This window comes from Monocercomonoides exilis (genome assembly GCF_001643675.1).
Source record: "Monocercomonoides exilis strain PA203 chromosome Unknown scaffold14-1859848, whole genome shotgun sequence".
NCBI classification, from domain to species: domain Eukaryota; phylum Preaxostyla; order Oxymonadida; family Polymastigidae; genus Monocercomonoides; species Monocercomonoides exilis.
In genome coordinates this window covers 642,323-660,574 of record NW_027150559.1, presented here as the reverse complement: position 1 = coordinate 660,574, position 18,252 = coordinate 642,323, and the positions used below count along the sequence as shown (strand labels likewise).

The 18,252-nt window shown below is 39.7% G+C and overlaps 2 protein-coding genes across 2 annotated transcripts; both read left to right on the top strand.

The window, feature by feature from the left end:
• Positions 1-4,111: 4,111 nt before the first annotated feature.
• On the top strand, positions 4,112-15,471 carry MONOS_13579fu16253 (uncharacterized protein; the record flags this gene model as incomplete). Its single annotated transcript, XM_067866293.1, has 2 exons — positions 4,112-5,052; positions 5,154-15,471. The coding sequence occupies 2 exons, from the start codon at positions 4,112-4,114 to the stop codon at positions 15,469-15,471; spliced, it is 11,259 nt and encodes a 3,752-aa protein (XP_067730310.1).
• Positions 15,472-15,584: 113 nt separating this feature from the next.
• Positions 15,585-16,496, top strand: MONOS_17372 (uncharacterized protein; the record flags this gene model as incomplete). The annotated part of the gene is made up of 1 exon (XM_067870286.1): positions 15,585-16,496. The coding sequence occupies one exon, from the start codon at positions 15,585-15,587 to the stop codon at positions 16,494-16,496; it is 912 nt and encodes a 303-aa protein (XP_067730309.1).
• Positions 16,497-18,252: the final 1,756 nt, after the last annotated feature.

The window sequence follows — 18,252 nt, the reverse complement described above, 5'->3', positions numbered from 1 at the left end:
CAACAAACACATCGTTGAATAAAAATTATTTCTCTAACATGAACTTTTATGACAATTGCGAAATATGGAACATCTGAATACATGGCTGATCCTTTTTGAAATCAAACTTTCGTTCGAGTTGTGATCAATCTTTAAATCTCAATGAGATTTTTTTTTAAAATTGAACGATATCGGAAAATATAAACATCTTATATCGATATATTAAAGAATATGTGTTTTTTCGAATATCTTATAAAAATAAAAAGTTTGATCAAAACTCGAACAAAAGTTTGATTTCATAAATAATCACAAATATATTATTGTTTTTTTTTTTCATTTTAAAAGAATTTTATTCAAAAATGACTTTTGAAAACAAAGTTATTTTTTCAGTATCTGAAAATGAATTGTTCAACACCTTTCGTTTAAAACGATATTTTGGTGATGCAAAAAACATTTTCATAAATATTTCGTTTTCGCAAATGCATTTATCTCTGTCGTTTGAAATTTGTTATGTGAACATGCTTTTGAACTTTTTTTATTTCTTCATCCTTTCAATGTTTTTTTTTGAAAATTAGTCTGATTAATTTTTATGACAATTTTTGAAATCATTATGTTTCAAAAAGTCCTCCATTTGCAGAATCTTTTCTTGTTTTCTTAATAATTTGATCACCCATGTTTGCTATTCTCAATGCAATGAAACCACATATTATTGAAAGCAAAATATTAAAAAACTTTTAACTTTTTGTTCAATGTATTTTTTAAAATTTCCTTGGAAACAGCACAATAATAATAGAAGTTCACAAACCTTTCAATAACAGAGAAAAATGATTTCAAAAAATGAAATCACACATCAGAGCTCTTTAGAATGTTAAATAAAACAAGATTGCTTGTCTGACTTTGAGATTACTCAACAAAATAAACAATCAATGCATTTTTCCTTTTTTAATCAAAAAAAAAAAAAAAAAAAAAAAAAAGCCTCATTTTGAAATCTCAAAGCTTCGTTTATTATTGCATTTTTCATAGATTCGTTAAAAACCGAGTGAATCAAAAATTATTTCATATAGACTTTTGAATAATTCCTACAAATTTTTAAAAAAAAATGTTTTTTTCATAAACAATGTTCACTCAACTGTTCATTACAAACTTAAAATTTAACCGAATTATTGATCTCGTTCTTTTTTGTTTCAGAGAATCTCAAAATCTCAATCTCTTTCTCAGTTTTTCCAAGACGTGAAGAGATACTCAAGAAATTAATAGATGATTCGAGAAAATTAAAAAAAAAAAATAATGACAAAAAAATTGATAATGAAAGAGACGTGTTAATATTATAAAAAGAAACTGACATAGAAATTGAAAAAAAAAATGTTCTTTGCTTCTTTGAAATTCTTTTGTGGACCCATAACAGAATGAAAATATTCAACAGATCTTTGAAAGCTAATTTCTTGCGTTAAAAGCAAGAAAGGAATATATGAAGTGAAACAACAGAATTAACAATGCAGTTATCTTACAATATTTGGATTAATGCGATCGACAATGCGCGGAAAGAATGCCATTATCACTTTCATAAATAAATTCATTTCTACCCCCAGAAATTGGCGAAGGTGTCAAATTAAAGCAATAAAAACATTATAAAGATCATTGTGGCAAGCAATATCGCAAATCCAGAAAAAAGCGAACGAAACAGGCAAATTGAGTCAAATGCAAGTATTTATGGATTTTTCGTTGAAATGGAAGCAAGCGCCAGCAACAAACAGTTCCAAAAGAGTTGTTTTTAATGCATGAGAAAACTCAAATGGAACATGTATCAAGATAAAAAAAAATGAGCAAGCTTTTGGTTCATCTGCTGTGTTCGAAAGAACTGAAAAGTGCAAACTTAAACAAGGAAATAGAAGATCTCGAAGATGCGAATAAAAGGGATTGCATAGCTACAAATAAAGCTTCTTGAAGGAATATTTGTTTTCGCTTCAATCTCAGAGCAGTGACTTGCCTTCACGAAATACTCATGAAATCTTTGAATGCGTTTGAAAGATTCCTCCTTCAAAGTTTCAAAACTCAGAATCTTGAGCATGCATCCATTTTTAAGCACTTGCACTTACAGCTTCGTGGGTGAGATTGCTTTCTGCCAGCCTATTTTCGAGTGTGATCTATCGCAGTTTTTTTGTTTTATTAATTCATTCCATCCTCTTTCTAGTTTATCCATTGAATCGTTGACTTTCACAGGCTATAACTGCTTTTTTTTATGTATTCCCGCTTAAAGATGGGCTTTTGGAAATTCAGTGTCGGAACTTTGATTGAAATAACAAAACTCTTGTTTTCAGTTTTGGCGAAAGTGATTTATCTTCTTCTGATTCGCGTTCCGTTGGCGAGTTCTTTTCCAGAAGGCAAACGACATTTCCCTTCAAAGAAGTTCGCGAATGATGCTTATCGAGAAATTGAACAGAAGAAGAGCACCAAAAGGGATGCCTCTTGAAAGAATGCGCACAAGGAAGAAGAGAAAAAACAAGGCGAAAACGGACATTTGAAAATGGGCAAATGCTTCAATTGAAAAAAGAAAAGAAAAAGGAAGATAACAAAGAAACCTTTGATCAGATTCAAAGAAATTCGAACGAAAATCAGAAAAAAACGCAAGAACTCATTCAACAGCAGGCAACAACAAAGAAGTATTTCCGTTCAATTGCAACATTGACGAAAGAGTTTTGAATGTTGGAATTTGAATATCTTTTGTGAGAGGCAGCTTGCTGTGGTGATTGTGAAGTTTGTATTTAACTTGATTTTGTGAATTTATTTTATCATTTTTAACATCCATATTCCCCACTTCTTATGTGCATTTGGTTTGTCTATTTCAAACGATGATTGCTTTCTTCCAATGAAAATAGAATTAATGACAATGGCGTTTGATATTGTTGTTGTGTGTTTCAGTTGGCTCGTGCAGATGCATTGAAGAGATCCAACGTGTCAAACTGCTTTGTCTGTGTTTGGCGAGCTTTCTCGCACACTTTCATTTCATCACTCTGCTGTCTGCATCTCGATTATGAGCTGTTTGTCAATTGTTATTCTGCGGAAGATTCGAAAAGAAAAGTGCTCTGTTCTCTGTCATAAAAAAAATACGAGGAAAATGCTTCAACTTACCACAAAACAGACACTCGAGATACTTTGAACTGGAACGAATAGAGGCCGTGTGTTTTGAAGGCAGAAGAGAAGGATGGAGCAGAGCTTGCAGAAGCTGAGACAGAAATGTCGAAATGTGAAGGAACAATTATTGAACGATGATGAGAGTGCTCGTGAAGCAGATGAACTGTTTATTGTCGAAGAAAGGAAATGGAAAATTGCGAAACAAAAGCAGAAAAGAAGACAAAAAAAATATTGAACATTGCAGGGAAATGACAATTGAAGGCAGAATAATGAATGGAAAGGAAAATTTGAATGAAATGAATGTTGAAAGATTGTGTTTTTCCGATGAACGTGAAAGACGCTTCCCCTCCAATTTTATGGTTATCGCCTTCTTTGAACGAACAACCTTGCTTCAACGGTTTGGATTGTCTTTAATTATTATTTCCTTCATCTCACATTTTTCTTTTAAACTCAAAAATTTTATTTGTTTATTCATTTCAGCACTCATAACATTTCCATTTTTTTGGAGGTTGTTTCTTCAGTTTTCACATTAAACCTTCAATATTATTTTTCCAGCACTTGCAGTGAAGTTTATTCATTGTTGTTTGCATTGGGGATTATTTTTTATTGAATCAGAAAACGCATCATATCGGTATAAATGGTTTGAGTGGAAATATTTTTTTTAATTCAATTTCAGACTTTGTGAAAAGAATAAAATATGTTTTCTTCTTTTGTATTTTCATTTTTCATTTTTTGATTCTTTTTTCATATAATAAAATTTTAATTCTTCAATTATCATTGATTCTATATTTATTTCAAAAGCACAAATAGATCACATTACACGTGCCATTTGACTTGAAGAGAGCAGTTAAAAAGTCTAGTTTTGAAGCAAGACAAGGAAAGAGTATCACAATTATTGTTGCGGGAATGATCAGAAGTATTCAACATTCAACGTTGAGATTTGTTGGCCATGCAAGCATCAAATTGTTTGTTTGCTGTACTTCTGTCTTTTGCTGTCAATATGGCATTATGTGGAGGAATAGCGGATAATTTCTGGTCAAAGCAGAGCGAGAAAATGAGTGAAGGATCAAATATGCATCTTTTAATTCCACCTGTTTATTTGCAGATGCTGCCGAATAACGACAACCCACCTGGGGATGCGAGGAACAATGATGAGAGGCAAGGTCAGTGCTATGGGAGTTCGACCAGAATTGATGCGAGCATGCTCATAATGAATTCCACACTTTCAGCATGGAATGCGGAGATATGCGCAAAAGAGCACAGTTCAGTGTTTTTCATCAATGAATCTTCAGTGTCTATCAGCCACTGTTCGATGAAATATTCAACCAAAAATTGTATTCCTCCGTTCCTGCAAACAAGTGGTTGTTTGTGTTGTGTGAACATTTCACTCACAACATCTACTGCTGAAAACGGCATTCCTTCGTTGATGGTTTCCCATCCAACTGAAGCGTTTTTAACACACGAAACATCAAACAGAGTGAGTGTATCCAATTCTGCTTTTTCGTCTCTGCAACTGCTCTCTTCTCCATTTCTTTCTTCGTCAGGAAAAGAAGATGTGAATTTGGCAAGATCTTCATTTTGCAACATGTCGATCGCTTCAGCACAAACAATCAAAATTCCTTCTTCTTTTTCAGAGAGTTTGAATTCGATTTCAGGATGCTCGTTCTGTGAAGTTTGCGATGTCTTTTATGGAGGCATTGTTCGATCAATAAACACTGCAGGCACAGCACTGTTTTCATCCAACAACACATATCAACGATGCATCAGAAATGCAAACGCTAATGCACACTATTCAGGAGAATCAGGACACCAAGTTCTGACCCAATCAGAAACATTTGAAGACGACACATTTGATGGATGTATTTCCCCAGATTATGGTGGCGGAATGAAATCATTGTACATTCTTGTATCTTTTATTGTTCAAAGATGTAAATTTAATAGGTTTGTTTGAATATCAATTTACATTTTTTCTTTTAAAAATTATAATTTTATAACGTTTTTTTTTTCACTTTAATGTCAAACGAAATGATTTTTTGATATAGCTGTTCTGCACCTCATGGCGGTGCTATTTACACAGATGGAATCATGAAAATGAACATTGAGCTATCTAATTTTTCTCAATGCTATTCAACTTCAAACGGTGTTGGAGCTGTTCAATGCTATAATACATCTGAAGGATCAGTTCTTCTATTCGGTTGCCTTTTTGATAGATGCAATTCCAGCAACTATTACGCTGGTGCAGTGAGGTTGGTGAAGATTTTTGGGAAAGATGGAAAGAAAGTTGATCCATTCATTGTTGACAAATGTACATTCACGCAAAACAAGGCAGGATCTTTAGCGGGAGCCTTATTAGTGGAATACGAACTTGAAACTTCATTTCTTTTGAAAGAATCTGCGTTTCAGAGGAATATAGCGGGATGTGATGGTGGGGCTTTTATAATATATCAGTACAAAAGCATGCAACTAGGAGAGCGTTTTGTTTTTATGGCATATTGCTTTTTTGATGGAAACACTGCAGGAAATGGAAATGGACATGATGTTTACATTGTTTATCCGAATTTGATTGACTGTCCATTTGAATTATCGTACTCGACCACAGAAAAGCAAAGAGTTTGGTTCAACGGCAGTGGAACAGATTATGATTCCTGGCTTGGGCTGGGGTTGCTGAAGCGTTATGTTTCCAGCAATGGAAATGATGCTGAGTTGCTTTGTGGGGAATCGGAAGACAAACCTTGCAAAACGATTGAAAGAGCTGTGAGAAATTCAGGATATGCCACGACACAAGGAGTGGAGGTGTTAGCTTCCATATTTGCTCCACGTGCTTCGATTGACTGTGGAGAAAAGCACATTGAAGTTTCTGGAGAAAGCCATCTTAATTCAATTGTTCGAACACAATCCTTGGAAGCATCTTCAGTTTTATTCAGCGTATCGAGTGGGAGTTTGATGATAACAGCAATTCAAATACAACATGATTCAGCAGCACATCCATCTCCACGACTTTTTGTGGTGAGCTCTTCTGCGGGAGTGCTTTCTTTGTCTGATGTTCTCATTTTATCTCCAGGCTCTGAATCAGGAGGAAGCGAAATAGATGCATCCCCATTCATGTCGAACATGCATTGCATTTCGCTGGAAAATGTGGAGATTCGGAATATGGTTCTTTCAGTGCCAATCTTCAGTGAAGTTGAACTATCTTCGAGAAATTCTCCAAGAATAGTGAATGTGACCTTTGAGAACATCACAAGAGCCACTGGAAGTGGATCTATTTTCTCCAGTTCATTAGATTCTGGAAGTTCTTTTGGCTTGTCAAACACAACGCTGAAAATGTGCTCTTGTGCAAATGGCAATGGGGGAGGGATTCACTTTTCGATGCAAACAGGAAGCGAATTGCGAATTGGAGGCAATTCAAATGTGATGTTTGAGTCATGTTCATCACCTGCTGATGAAACAAAAAAAGGGAAAGGAGGGGCGATGCATCTGGCATGCCTGAGCAACGAATGCAGTTTCAGGATTGAGCTTTGTGCCTTTGTTGGATGTGATGCCTGGAGAGGAAAGAATGTATTTGTGGAAGCGCAGAGCCTGTCGAAGGTCATCAGCAATGCATCACTTGGATTTCGTCCCCAAATTGGAATCAACTCGACAAACTTCGGTGAGTTGAGCGGTATTGAAAGAGGCAATCCTGAGATTATTATTCCGCTTGCCTTGTTTCTGCGAGCTTTTCAGCCACCTGCATATGTGAGTGGAAAAGCAAATGGAAATGATTTAAGGTTGTGCGGTTATGCTGATTATCCATGCCAAACGATTGAAAAAGCTGCAGAGCATCGGTTTCCAGAATCGAAACGAGTTGTGAGGCTTGTGAACACATTTGGATTTGTGGAGGAAATAACTTTGAGCGAGCAGTCATATGAAATAGATTCGAGTGACAAAGCTATTGGATTGAGAGTGGAGACAATAGAACCAAAAGAGCACGACTGGTTGGTGAAAAACAATGTTACTACAACACTCACAAACATCACCTTTGAGCTGGGGCAATCGATTTCAGGGCGTTCCACATTTGTATATTCGTTGGCCGGAGACATGAGAATTATTGACTGTGCGATTGATGGGATGGACAATGCAAATACGATTGGGTATATATTTGCCAGAGCGAGCGGTGGGTATATGCAGATGCTGAGGCTGAGATGTGGGGCTGAGAGAGAGGTGTTGTTTGAAAGTTACATGGTGCTTGTGGATGGAAGTGCGAAATGCACAATTGATCTATTGACAATGAACAATGTGAGAGCAAGCGGGAGTGGAGGAGTGATCAGAATGGCCACAAGCAATTCAGTATCAATTCAGAATTGTTCATTTGGAGATTGTGCTTTGGAGAAGAGTGGGATGATTCACATTGAGGTGTGCTCGTTGTTGGAGCTGAAGAACACATCATTTGAAAACATCACGAGAACAGATGGGGATGGTGCAAGCATTTCTTTGCAAGCAGACGAAGCAAGCAGATTTGTTGTTGATATAGAGAACTGCTCATTGAAAGGATGCGGAGTGTCTGGAAATGGCAATGGGGGAGGAGGAATGCACGCAGTGCTGGAAAAGGCGAGCGAGTTGTATGTTTCATCGACGAAGCTTGAAGCATGTAGCGCACCCTCAGGAAGTGGAACGAATGGGAGAGGAGGAGGGATGCTGCTTCATCTTTTGGATGCTGAGGCAAGATTTGAGCTATCAGAAACACTTGTTTTCAGATTGAACGAGGCAGAGCATGGAGCAGATCTGTTTGTGCAATCTCCAGATTTGGCAACAAGTGTGAGAAAAGAACAGATTCAATTTCCAATTCACATTTCTGATCTCAGCTCTTTGGCGATGGGAATTGACTCAAAGTGGGGAGATTTGATCATTCCATTGAAATATTACCTTGCAGACGATCCTGAGTGGATGTTCATGAGCAACAGTGGGGTGGATGTTGTTGTTTGTGGATTTGAAGAGTTCAGGTGCCAAACAGTTGATTATGCATTGAAGAGAGTGATGGGGAAAGAAAGAAAAGTGCGATTTGGAGAAACGTATTCATTTTCAGAGAGTGTGATACTGAACGAAAGTGAAGGATACGAGTTTTGTGGGGTTGCAACGAGAACGAGGATGGAAATGAAGGGGAACGAGACTGGCAGTATATGCATGATTGAAGTGCTTTCGAGAGTCAAGTTTGAGCTGTTTGTTCACATTCTTCCTGGATCGCTTCCATCTGCTCAAACAAGTGTGTTTCAAGTATCAGGAGCTGGTGGAGAGCTGCAAATTGAAGAATGTGCAATTGAGTGCGAGCTTTCTGTGATTCAGTGCAATTATTCGTTCATTCGCCTTCAAAGTGGAAGTCTTTCTGTTGCAGGGTTGAGGATAGAAGCTGTGCAGTTTGCATCAGCTCCCATACTGTGCCTGAAAGGAAATGGAAAAGCATTGATAAATAATGTCTTTATCAGCGATGTGCAGATGATGGACGCAAATGGTCTAATTGAGTATGCATCTGAGAATTCACTTTCGCTGGCTAATGTGACAGTACAAAGCTGTGGAAACAAAAATTGCGGATTCATTTGTGACAGAGAAGGAAGGGATCTTTCGATTACAAACAGCTCATTTCAGGGTGTGAATGAATTGGAAGGGAATGGAAGTGTTGTGAATGGAGTGATTGGAGATGAGTGCAGGATGAGTGTTTATGATGTTGAGATTGAAGGCTGTAGAGCATCAAAGGGATGCGGAGGAGGAATAAGCGTGGTGCTGAAAGGAACAGGAGTGATGAGGCTGGGAATTGTGGAGTGTGAGACATATTTTGGGAAGTGTTCAGCCATTGGCGAAGGATCAGTTGGGGGTTATGGAGGGGGAGTGATGCTAAGGTGTGAAGAAGGAGGAAGAGATTTTGTGATGACGAAGTTGACTTTTGGAACGGAAGAGGCAGCCAATTCAGCAAGTTTTGGAGGCAAGAATGTGATGATAGAGTGTGAGAGCTTGTCAGAGCTTGTGAATGAAACATCGTTCAATTTTTCGTTTGAGGTTGATGTTGACAAGAATCCGGATTTGAAGGAGTTGATGGGAATGGAAAATGGAAGTGTTGGTCAGCTGATTCCGCTTGTGGTGCTGTTTCGCGAAAAACCCACAGTTGGATATATTTATGGAAGAAATGGAGGAATGGATCACACAAAATGCGGGTATTTTGATTTTCCGTGCAGCACACTGAAATATGCAGGGAAAGCCTTGTTTGGCACATCATTGGCAGTGCTGCGTCTCATTTCTTCTTTCTCAATTGAAGAAGAAATTGTAATTGATTCGCAGGCAATGACAATTGACGGAGAGATGCAGATGCAACGAGTTGTTGTGGATGGATCAGGAGGAGGAGAGGAGGAAAAGGAAAGCACGATTGAAACAATGCAAAATGTGAAGTTTTTCAATTTGGCATTTGTTGTTTCAAGGTTTGCAGAATCGATGAAGAACAGTGTGTTTCTGTGCAATGGCAATGTTTTGAGAATTGAAGGATGTTCATTTGCAACCAAAGAAGGGATAGTTGAGGCAACATGTGTTTGTTGCAGAGGAGGAAAGATTGAGATGGTGAAATGTGAATTCGGGAACTTTGAGACACTTGGAAAAGGGATGATTGTGATTGATGGTGTTGGTGTGGAAGGTCTGATTGATGAAGTGACAATTTGGAATGCAACAAGGGAAGGAGGAGGGAGTGTGGTTGAGTTGAAGCGAGGGAAGGAAGCAGTGATTGCAAACTCAACGCTAAAAGAGACAGACTTTGCTGATGGAAATATTATTGTGATTGGAAATGGAGAGGAGGGATATGGAATGAGCCTGATGATGAAGAACAACACATTTTTGGAGATAACGAGGAATAATGGAAATGGGGGAGTGATGAATGGGGATGTGAGGAATGGAGAATGCATTGAGATTACAAACTGCACTTTTGAGAAGTGTTGTTGTGAGGCAGATGGTTCAATGGGAGGAGGAATAGTGATGATTGTGAGAGAAGGAGGGAGGTTTGTGTATGAGCGCAATAAGATGGACAAGTGCACTGTGCCATCTGGAAGTGGAAAGGGAGGAGGGCTGTATGTGAGGTTTGAGAGCACGAACATCACATATTCGATGAAAAACAATGAGTTCAGAAACAGTGTGGCAGAAAAGGGAGATGATGTGTATTTGGTGTGTGAGTCGCCGTGGCTGATGCTTCTTCCGACATTGTGGTATGGGACAGCCACGAACGCGACAGTTCAGAAGCTGATGTGGGTTGAAGAGCTTTCTGACGCCAGCAAGGAAAGGTCTATCATAAGCTATTTGTTCCCATCTTTGGGATCATATATGTTTGTGGATGGAACAGGGAACGACGGGCAGAACTGTGGATTGAAGGAAAACCCGTGCTTGTCAGTTGATGTGGGGTTTGCTCGGATGAAAGATGAGCATGTGATCATGCAGCTGGAAGGGGAGGCAGAAGTGAATGGGACAATCAATAGAAATGGAAAATCACTGACGATGCAAGGGAATGATGAGGCACAGAAAATGGTTGTTGGAGAGGAAGGAAAATTTGAGCAAACAGAGGGAGAGGCATTGACATATTTGATTTTTTCAGTTCTTGAGTTTGTTCTTCCGCGAGCACCGATGAATCTGGCAGAAGAACAATCAGTTGTGGAAGTGAGGGTGGGACAATGCACTTTTGTTGGCTGCACATTTTCTGGCTGTGGAAGTGCGTCGAATGAATGTGGGAAATGGATAGTTGCTGCGAAAGGAGGATTTGTTCATTTTGACAGGGATGTGATGAAAGGAGTGCATTTTGCAGGAAGTGGGATTGCAATGTGCAAGGATGGAAGCACAGGTTTTGAAAACTGCACGATCGATAATATGCACACGAACGGTGTTGGGCTTGTTATGAATGAAGCAGGATCTGAAGCGTCTTTGAAGAACACAACGGTTACGAAATGCGTTGTGGGGTTGAGCTCATGCTTGGTATCGAAAAAAGGAGCCAAATTGAGCATCAATGAAGAGAGCTCTTTTGAAGATATTCAAACTGAAAGCATGCAAGGCGGATGCATCAGATGCGAATTGGGAATGAATGAGCAAATAAAAGTTGAAGCTGTATCTTTTATGAAATGTGCAGCTGATAAAAATGAAGGAAGAGGAGGAGGAGTGTATTTGGATGTGCTGGATGACAGCGAGAACAACATCAGATTTTCAGAATTGCGATTCAAAGGCAACCAAGCGTTTGAAGGAAAGGATTTGTTTGTCTCATGCAAGAAACTGAACGAAACGGTGACAAGTGCGAGGTTTGGATTTGAGTATGAGGATGAAGAAGGAGTGTTGGTTGATATGAAAGGAAGGGATCGAGATTGGTTTGAAGAAAGTGTGGATCTTCGGTTGTTTCTTGTTGAAAGAAAGGCGGAGGAAGTGTTTGTATCTTCAGAGGGATATGATGCAGCTGGGTGTGGAAGCGAGATTTTTCCTTGCTGTTCTGTGTGGAGTGGTATTGCACATATTGGCGGGAATGAAGCTGGACTTGAAAAGAGACTTGTTGTGATGGATGAAAACAGAATTGAAGATTGCTTTATGTTTGATGAAGAGATGGCTTTTGATTGCCATGTGAATAAAGAGGAAGAGGTGAAATGGAAGCTCATCCACTTTTCCAGCTCAATAACAGGGAATGGCATGACTTCAGTGATTGCTTCGAGCAACTCACTCAGTTTGCTTTCGCTGAAGCTTGAGATTCCTTCGTTGTTTGAGGAGAAATTGGCATCATTGATCTTGTCAAGTGGAAAGCTTCGATTTGAGAATTGCATTTTTGCTGTGATGGTGGCAGATGCAGTTGAATACTCGCTTGTGAAAGCAACGAGTGGAACATGCTCGATGATTAGGTGCTCATTGCAATGTTGCCTGTTTGCCATTTCACCGTTTATTGTTTCATCTTCGCTGGAGATTGAACGCTGCAACTTCTCTCAAATAGAGAATACTGAGAGCAATGAAGGTGGTGTGATGAATGTGATTTTGAAAGAAGAAGAATATGTTGCGATCAAGGATATTGATGCATCTATCTGCTCGCTATCTGGTGATCGCAGCAGAGGAGGGTTTTTGTTTTTGAATTGCCAGAAATGCAGCAGCGGCAACAACGGCATGCCTTTGCTCATGGATGTTGGTGTGAAGTTTGACAAGAACAGAGCAGATATTGGAAAGAATGTGTTTATTTTGGCGGCTGATTTGAACAGCACAGTGAGGGTAGATACATTCAGATTTGATTATGAGTCGATGAAGGAAGATAGATTGCTGTTTGTTGGGAGCGACAACATTCATTCAGATAAAGATTTGTTCATGTTTCTGATTCCGTACAGCTCATTTGAGATATTTATCTCATCGGATGGATTTGATGTGACGAGGTGTGGAAGCAAGGAAGAGCCATGCAGAACACTGTGGAAAGGGGTGAAAAACATGATGGAGGGAAATGAAATGAAAGCAATTCAAATTGAAGGATCAACTATCATTCAAGATTCTTTCAATGTGTCCAACTGTCGGTTTAAAAAAGCAGAGACAATGGGTGAAGAAAATGAAAAGGCTGTGCTGTTTTTGGAGAAGGCAGTTGAAGATGGACTGGATTGCTATTTGGTGAATCACAAGTCACTTTCGTTCACAGGCATTGCACTTCACTCGAGAACTGGAGTTGATGGTGTTTGCAGAACTGCAGTTGTAAATAGAGCTGGGAAGTTTGAAATGACTGGATGCTCGTTTCGTTCAGATGCTCAGCAAAGCACTCCAAGCAGATGCGTGTTTGTGGCGATGGATGCAGGAGAACTGGTTGTGAAAGATTTGTCGATGGACTCCAGCAGCGTGGGATGCAGTGTTTTTGTGATCAATGAAGTTGGCGTTGCTTGCACCATGGCGAGTGTCGATTGCACATCTCTGAATGAAACAGAAGGATGTGTTTTCACAGTGAAGGAAACTGAAGAGCAAATGTGCACGAACAGTGGGAAAGAAATGTGCGATATTTTGATTGAGAATTGCTCGTTTGTTGGAATGAAAAGAAGCGATGATGGGGCAAGTGTGTGTGAGATGAAAGGAGAGAGCGGGATTGAGTTGAGGATTGAGGACAGTTTGTTTGTGGACAACAAAGCAGAAGCAAGCGAGAAAGGCGGAGTGATGCTATTTGTGTTGAGTGGGTCAGGGGCATTGCGTATTTCGAAGTCGACGATAAGTCGGTGCTGTTGCAGCGAGAGTGGGAAAGGAGGAGGAGTGTATTTGAGGAGCAGAGAAACAGGAAGGCTGAATTTTGTGTTTGAGAAGATGAATTGGAGTGCAAACACAGCAGGTGTGGGGAATGATATTTTTGTTGAGTGCTACAACATCACGAGCCAGATTAATGAAACGCAATTTCATTTCGATCTGAGAGAGAAGTATTATGTTCAGCTGAATGCGATATATGGAATAGATGTGACTGAGCACACTGGAGATACAAACTTGATCGATTTCATCACAATCCATCAGAGCGATACGATTATTGTGTCGAGCATGAATGGGTCGAATGAGCGCCAGTGTGGTACGTACACTCTTCCGTGCTATTCGATTGATTATGGGCTGATGCACCTGACTTCAGAGTTCATGAGCCTTGTGTTTGCAGATGGAGCAAGTGTGATCAATGGGGAGCTGCAGCTGGAAGAGATGAGTCTGAGTTCGAGAGGTCGAGGATTGTGCGTTGTGGAAGTGTGTCCTGCGATCGAATGTTCCCGAGAGGCTCTGATAGAAACAACAGGCGCTGTGTCAATGTCAAGACTGAAGTTTGTGTTTGAGCCGGAGTTTGCTTCACTTCATTCTATTCTTCTTTTCCCTGAAGGAGGATTGCTGGAAGTGGCAAACTGCACATTCAGCACCAAAATCACAGAGGGAATTGGAGAACATGTGCAAGCGGATTTATTATTTTGCATTGTGCGAATTGAGAGAGGTGAATGCATGCTTGAGGGCTGTGTGGTGTCAGATCTTTCACTGTCTGATTCGGCTGTCTGTATGCTTCAATCTGCAATCCTTTCCTTAATTTCGTGTGACTTTTTTGATCTCAGGATGGGAACAAACCTTATTGACGCAGTTGAAGGAGAGCAGTTGACAATAGAAAAAATGAATGCAGCAAACATTACGTCGTCTGACGATGGGGCATCGTTGATATCATGTTTGAAAATGAAAAAGATGACACAGCTGACAAATTGTTCATTGAGAAATACACTTGCTGCAAATGGAGAAGGAAAGGGAAAATGTATTTCTGTGAAGGAGAGTGAAAGCACTGTGATTGAGAGCTGCATTTTTGATGGCAACACAAACGAAAGAGAGTCTGTGAAGATTAGAAATATGGATGAAAAAGCAAATGGAAATGGCAACAAAAATGAGATATGCAAATGGAATGGATCAGTTGTTGAGGTGAAGGAGAGTTTTGTGATGATGAAAGATTCAACTATCTCGAATTCACATGATGGTGGACTTGCAATTAGTGGAGGAAATGCGATAATTGAGAAAGGAGAGTTCATTGACAACAATCCCTTGATATCAAATTATCCATCACTGAGAAGAAATATCATTTGCTCAGATTCAGGGGTGTTGAATGTGATGAGTTTGAAAGGAGGAGATGGATGGAAGGATAATTCTTCACTTTGGATATTGAATGAAGGATGCGAGTTGAGCGGGATGATGGAGGAGAGAGCATCACCACTATTCATCCCAGTTGTGGAAGAGGCGAGGAATGAGACGGCATCTGAGGGAAGAACAATCATCACGCTGAGTGGGAGACTTCTTCTGCCATGTGATGTTTGGTTGAAGTTGAGCTTCAGGAATGGAAGGGAAGAGGTGGTTGAGAGCTATGGGATTGGAGAAAAGGAAAGTGTGTCAGAGAACGAAATTGTTGCAGTTGTTTCATCGGTTCAGATGGGAGCAGTGGGAGCAGAGACAGAAGTGAGTGTGAGTCTTCTGTTTGGAAAGATTGATTCGCCTTCATCGACTGATTCGTTTATCCTGAAGAACAGAAGCGAAACCGAAGGAAAAGGAGATGGCAGAATTGTTGAAGGAGGGAAAGAAGGAAAATTCTCATGGGCATTAATTGTGTGCATTGCGATTGTAGTAATACTGTTAATTATATCCATTATATTCATTGTCCGGTGGAAGAAGGTGAAGAATGAAGCAGAAGATCTCAGAGAGATTGTGAATGATAATATCAGAAAAGATCCGAAGGCATTTGAGATGGTGACGATGGAGATGTCTCCAGAGGAGCAGTGGAGGAGAGTGGCAGGGGATGTCGAGAAGAAGAACGATGAGAGGATCAAAAGAGGGTGTATGAGAAAAGCTTGGGACACTCAGAGTCATCAGAGCATTTGCTGAGTGAGAGTGGCTCCACTGAATATATTCTTGGAAGAGACTCTGACAAGATTCCAGAATGGGCATTGGAGAAGGTTGAGGAAGAAGAGATAAGAAAGAGATCACCATCGCCATCAATGTCTTCGACATGTTCAACTGATTCAGATTCAACATTTGTTCGCATGGAAGATGCTTGTCCAACCACATCATCGATGTCGAATCTGGTGGATGCTATGGCATGCTCGTCTCCACATGAAAAATTGATTGTGGATCTGAGGGATTCATTGTTCATGCTGCTTCATGGAAGGAATGAGAAGAAGGAAATGGCAATTGGGAGTCTTCAGGAAAGAGAGCAAACAGCTGCACAGATCCTGTTCTGGGTGGCCAATCTGGCACTCCATTCATTTGATGAAATGGAGAATCCTCTCTCATCTCTCACCAATCTCAGTCCCCACATTGTGTTATTTTCCGAGCACATGGTGATCTGCATTGCCTTGCACTCTGATTGTTCATCTTCAGATGATTCAGAGTCATCGTCAATCTCTTCATTAACTGTTGTTTCTTCGTCCTCCAATATTTCGGTGATGAGTGAGAGATTCACAAACTCGCCTCCGCCTTCGTCTGCCTTTGAGGATGATGATGATCTCAGGAAGGAGTGCTTGCGGTGGAAGGCGCCTGAGCTGCTGATGAGCAAGAAGATGGGAGCAACAAAGGAATCAGTTGTGTTCTCGATTGGGATAATGCTGTGGGAGTGTCTGACGCTGGAGATCCCGTTTGGGGAGTATGCCGCAGAGGTGGCGGGGCAGAAGATTGTGAATGGGGAGAAGCCGGATGTAAGCAAGGTGGGAGGGAGCAGCTTGGCGGGTGTGGTGAAGGGGTGCCTGTCGCAAGACTGGGGGCAGCGGCCGAGTGTGAACGAGCTGAAGCGGGAGTTTATTGTGCGGTTTCCGAAAGGGGCAGCAATCATGACGATGACAGACGCGATCTGTGTTCTGGAAGAGTCCGTGGCTGGGCTGAACAGAAGCATGATGAGCGAGTCGGAGGAGTGAGAAGATGTGGATTGGAAGTTGGCAAGCAGGAGAGCAGAGGAGCAGGAGAGCAATGAAAATGAGACAATGAAGACAATGTTAGGTGTTCTTGCCATTCACAACAACATCCTCTCCAAAAATAGTGCATGTTGATGCATTAGGCAGGAGGAATGCAAAAGGAGGATGATTGAAAGGGAAATGGCTGTTGGAGCAGAAGCCTTTGAGAGGAATGGGCATGGTGAAAGGAGGAGAGATGAAGTGATGCACCTCTTCAAAAAAAGAGTCAGAATGAAAAGATGAGCTGGATTTGCTTGAAGGAAGCGAGCCAACATTGTGGAATGGAGTTGTGGAACGGGGTTGAGGAGAGTTTTATTTTTCTGTCAGATTTTCAACACCAATTATTTTATTGTTTATTTATTTTTCGTTTTTGTTTGCTTTTCAAAGTTTGTTGTGAAGCAGCATGATTTGCGAGTTGTGCTGCCTGTTTGAGTTCTGATGCGATGTTGATTTGAGACAATTGATTTTTGAATATTTCATTTCACTTTTCTTCCTATTCTTCTTTCTCTTCTTTGTTGTTGTAGTTGTGTTTGAATGGAGTTTGTCACGAAGTGATTTGTGAACACAAATTGCTGGCCATTGTTCGTTATGCGATTCTTTTTCCTCAACAAGTTTCTCCTTGTCAGTTTTTGAATGCACATTGATTTTTCGATGGATTGCGCAATCCACTTGGCTGATGAGACACAAAAAAATATCTTATTTCGTGTCATTTAATCCATCATCGAAATCAAAAAACAATATTAATAATGATATTCACTTCAAAATGAAACAGAAAGGAGAAAAATCTGTCAGCCAGCAAACAAAAGAAAACTCATCGAATTTGCAACGCCATTTCATCCCAGTGCATCTGCATTCTAATCAACAAACTCTGCAAATCAAATGATAAGAATGAAATCAAATAACAGAAAACTTTCGAGATCTTTCTTGTGAAACTAAATAAATCAAGACATATTTTTTATTGCGAACACAAAACAAGTTATAAATACATACTCCAGCTTGTTTTGTTCATTTTTGCTTCACATTTATTTTGTCACTATTTTTTTGGGGAAAAAAAATATCCACATATAAAATTGCTCATCCAATTATTTTTCTAAAAAAACGAAAGAATTTAGACACACAATAAGTGAAATAGACGTTGTTGAAGCATTCAATATCATTTAAAATGAATTGAATTATCGTTAGCTATGCTTTCCAAGAAAGCTGCGCTCGAACGAATGTTGTTTTCATGATGCAACAGAAAAAATATATAGATATGTGATGATTATGAACAAATAATTCCAAATATTGAATACACAGAACTGAAATACACTCAAAACATTCCTTTTTTTCAATAACGCAAACAGGCAGCACAACTCGCAAATCATGCTGCTTCACAACAAACTTTGAAAAGCAAACAAAAACGAAAAATAAATAAACAATAAAATAATTGGTGTTGAAAATCTGACAGAAAAATAAAACTCTCCTCAACCCCGTTCCACAACTCCATTCCACAATGTTGGCTCGCTTCCTTCAAGCAAATCCAGCTCATCTTTTCATTCTGACTCTTTTTTTGAAGAGGTGCATCACTTCATCTCTCCTCCTTTCACCATGCCCATTCCTCTCAAAGGCTTCTGCTCCAACAGCCATTTCCCTTTCAATCATCCTCCTTTTGCATTCCTCCTGCCTAATGCATCAACATGCACTATTTTTGGAGAGGATGTTGTTGTGAATGGCAAGAACA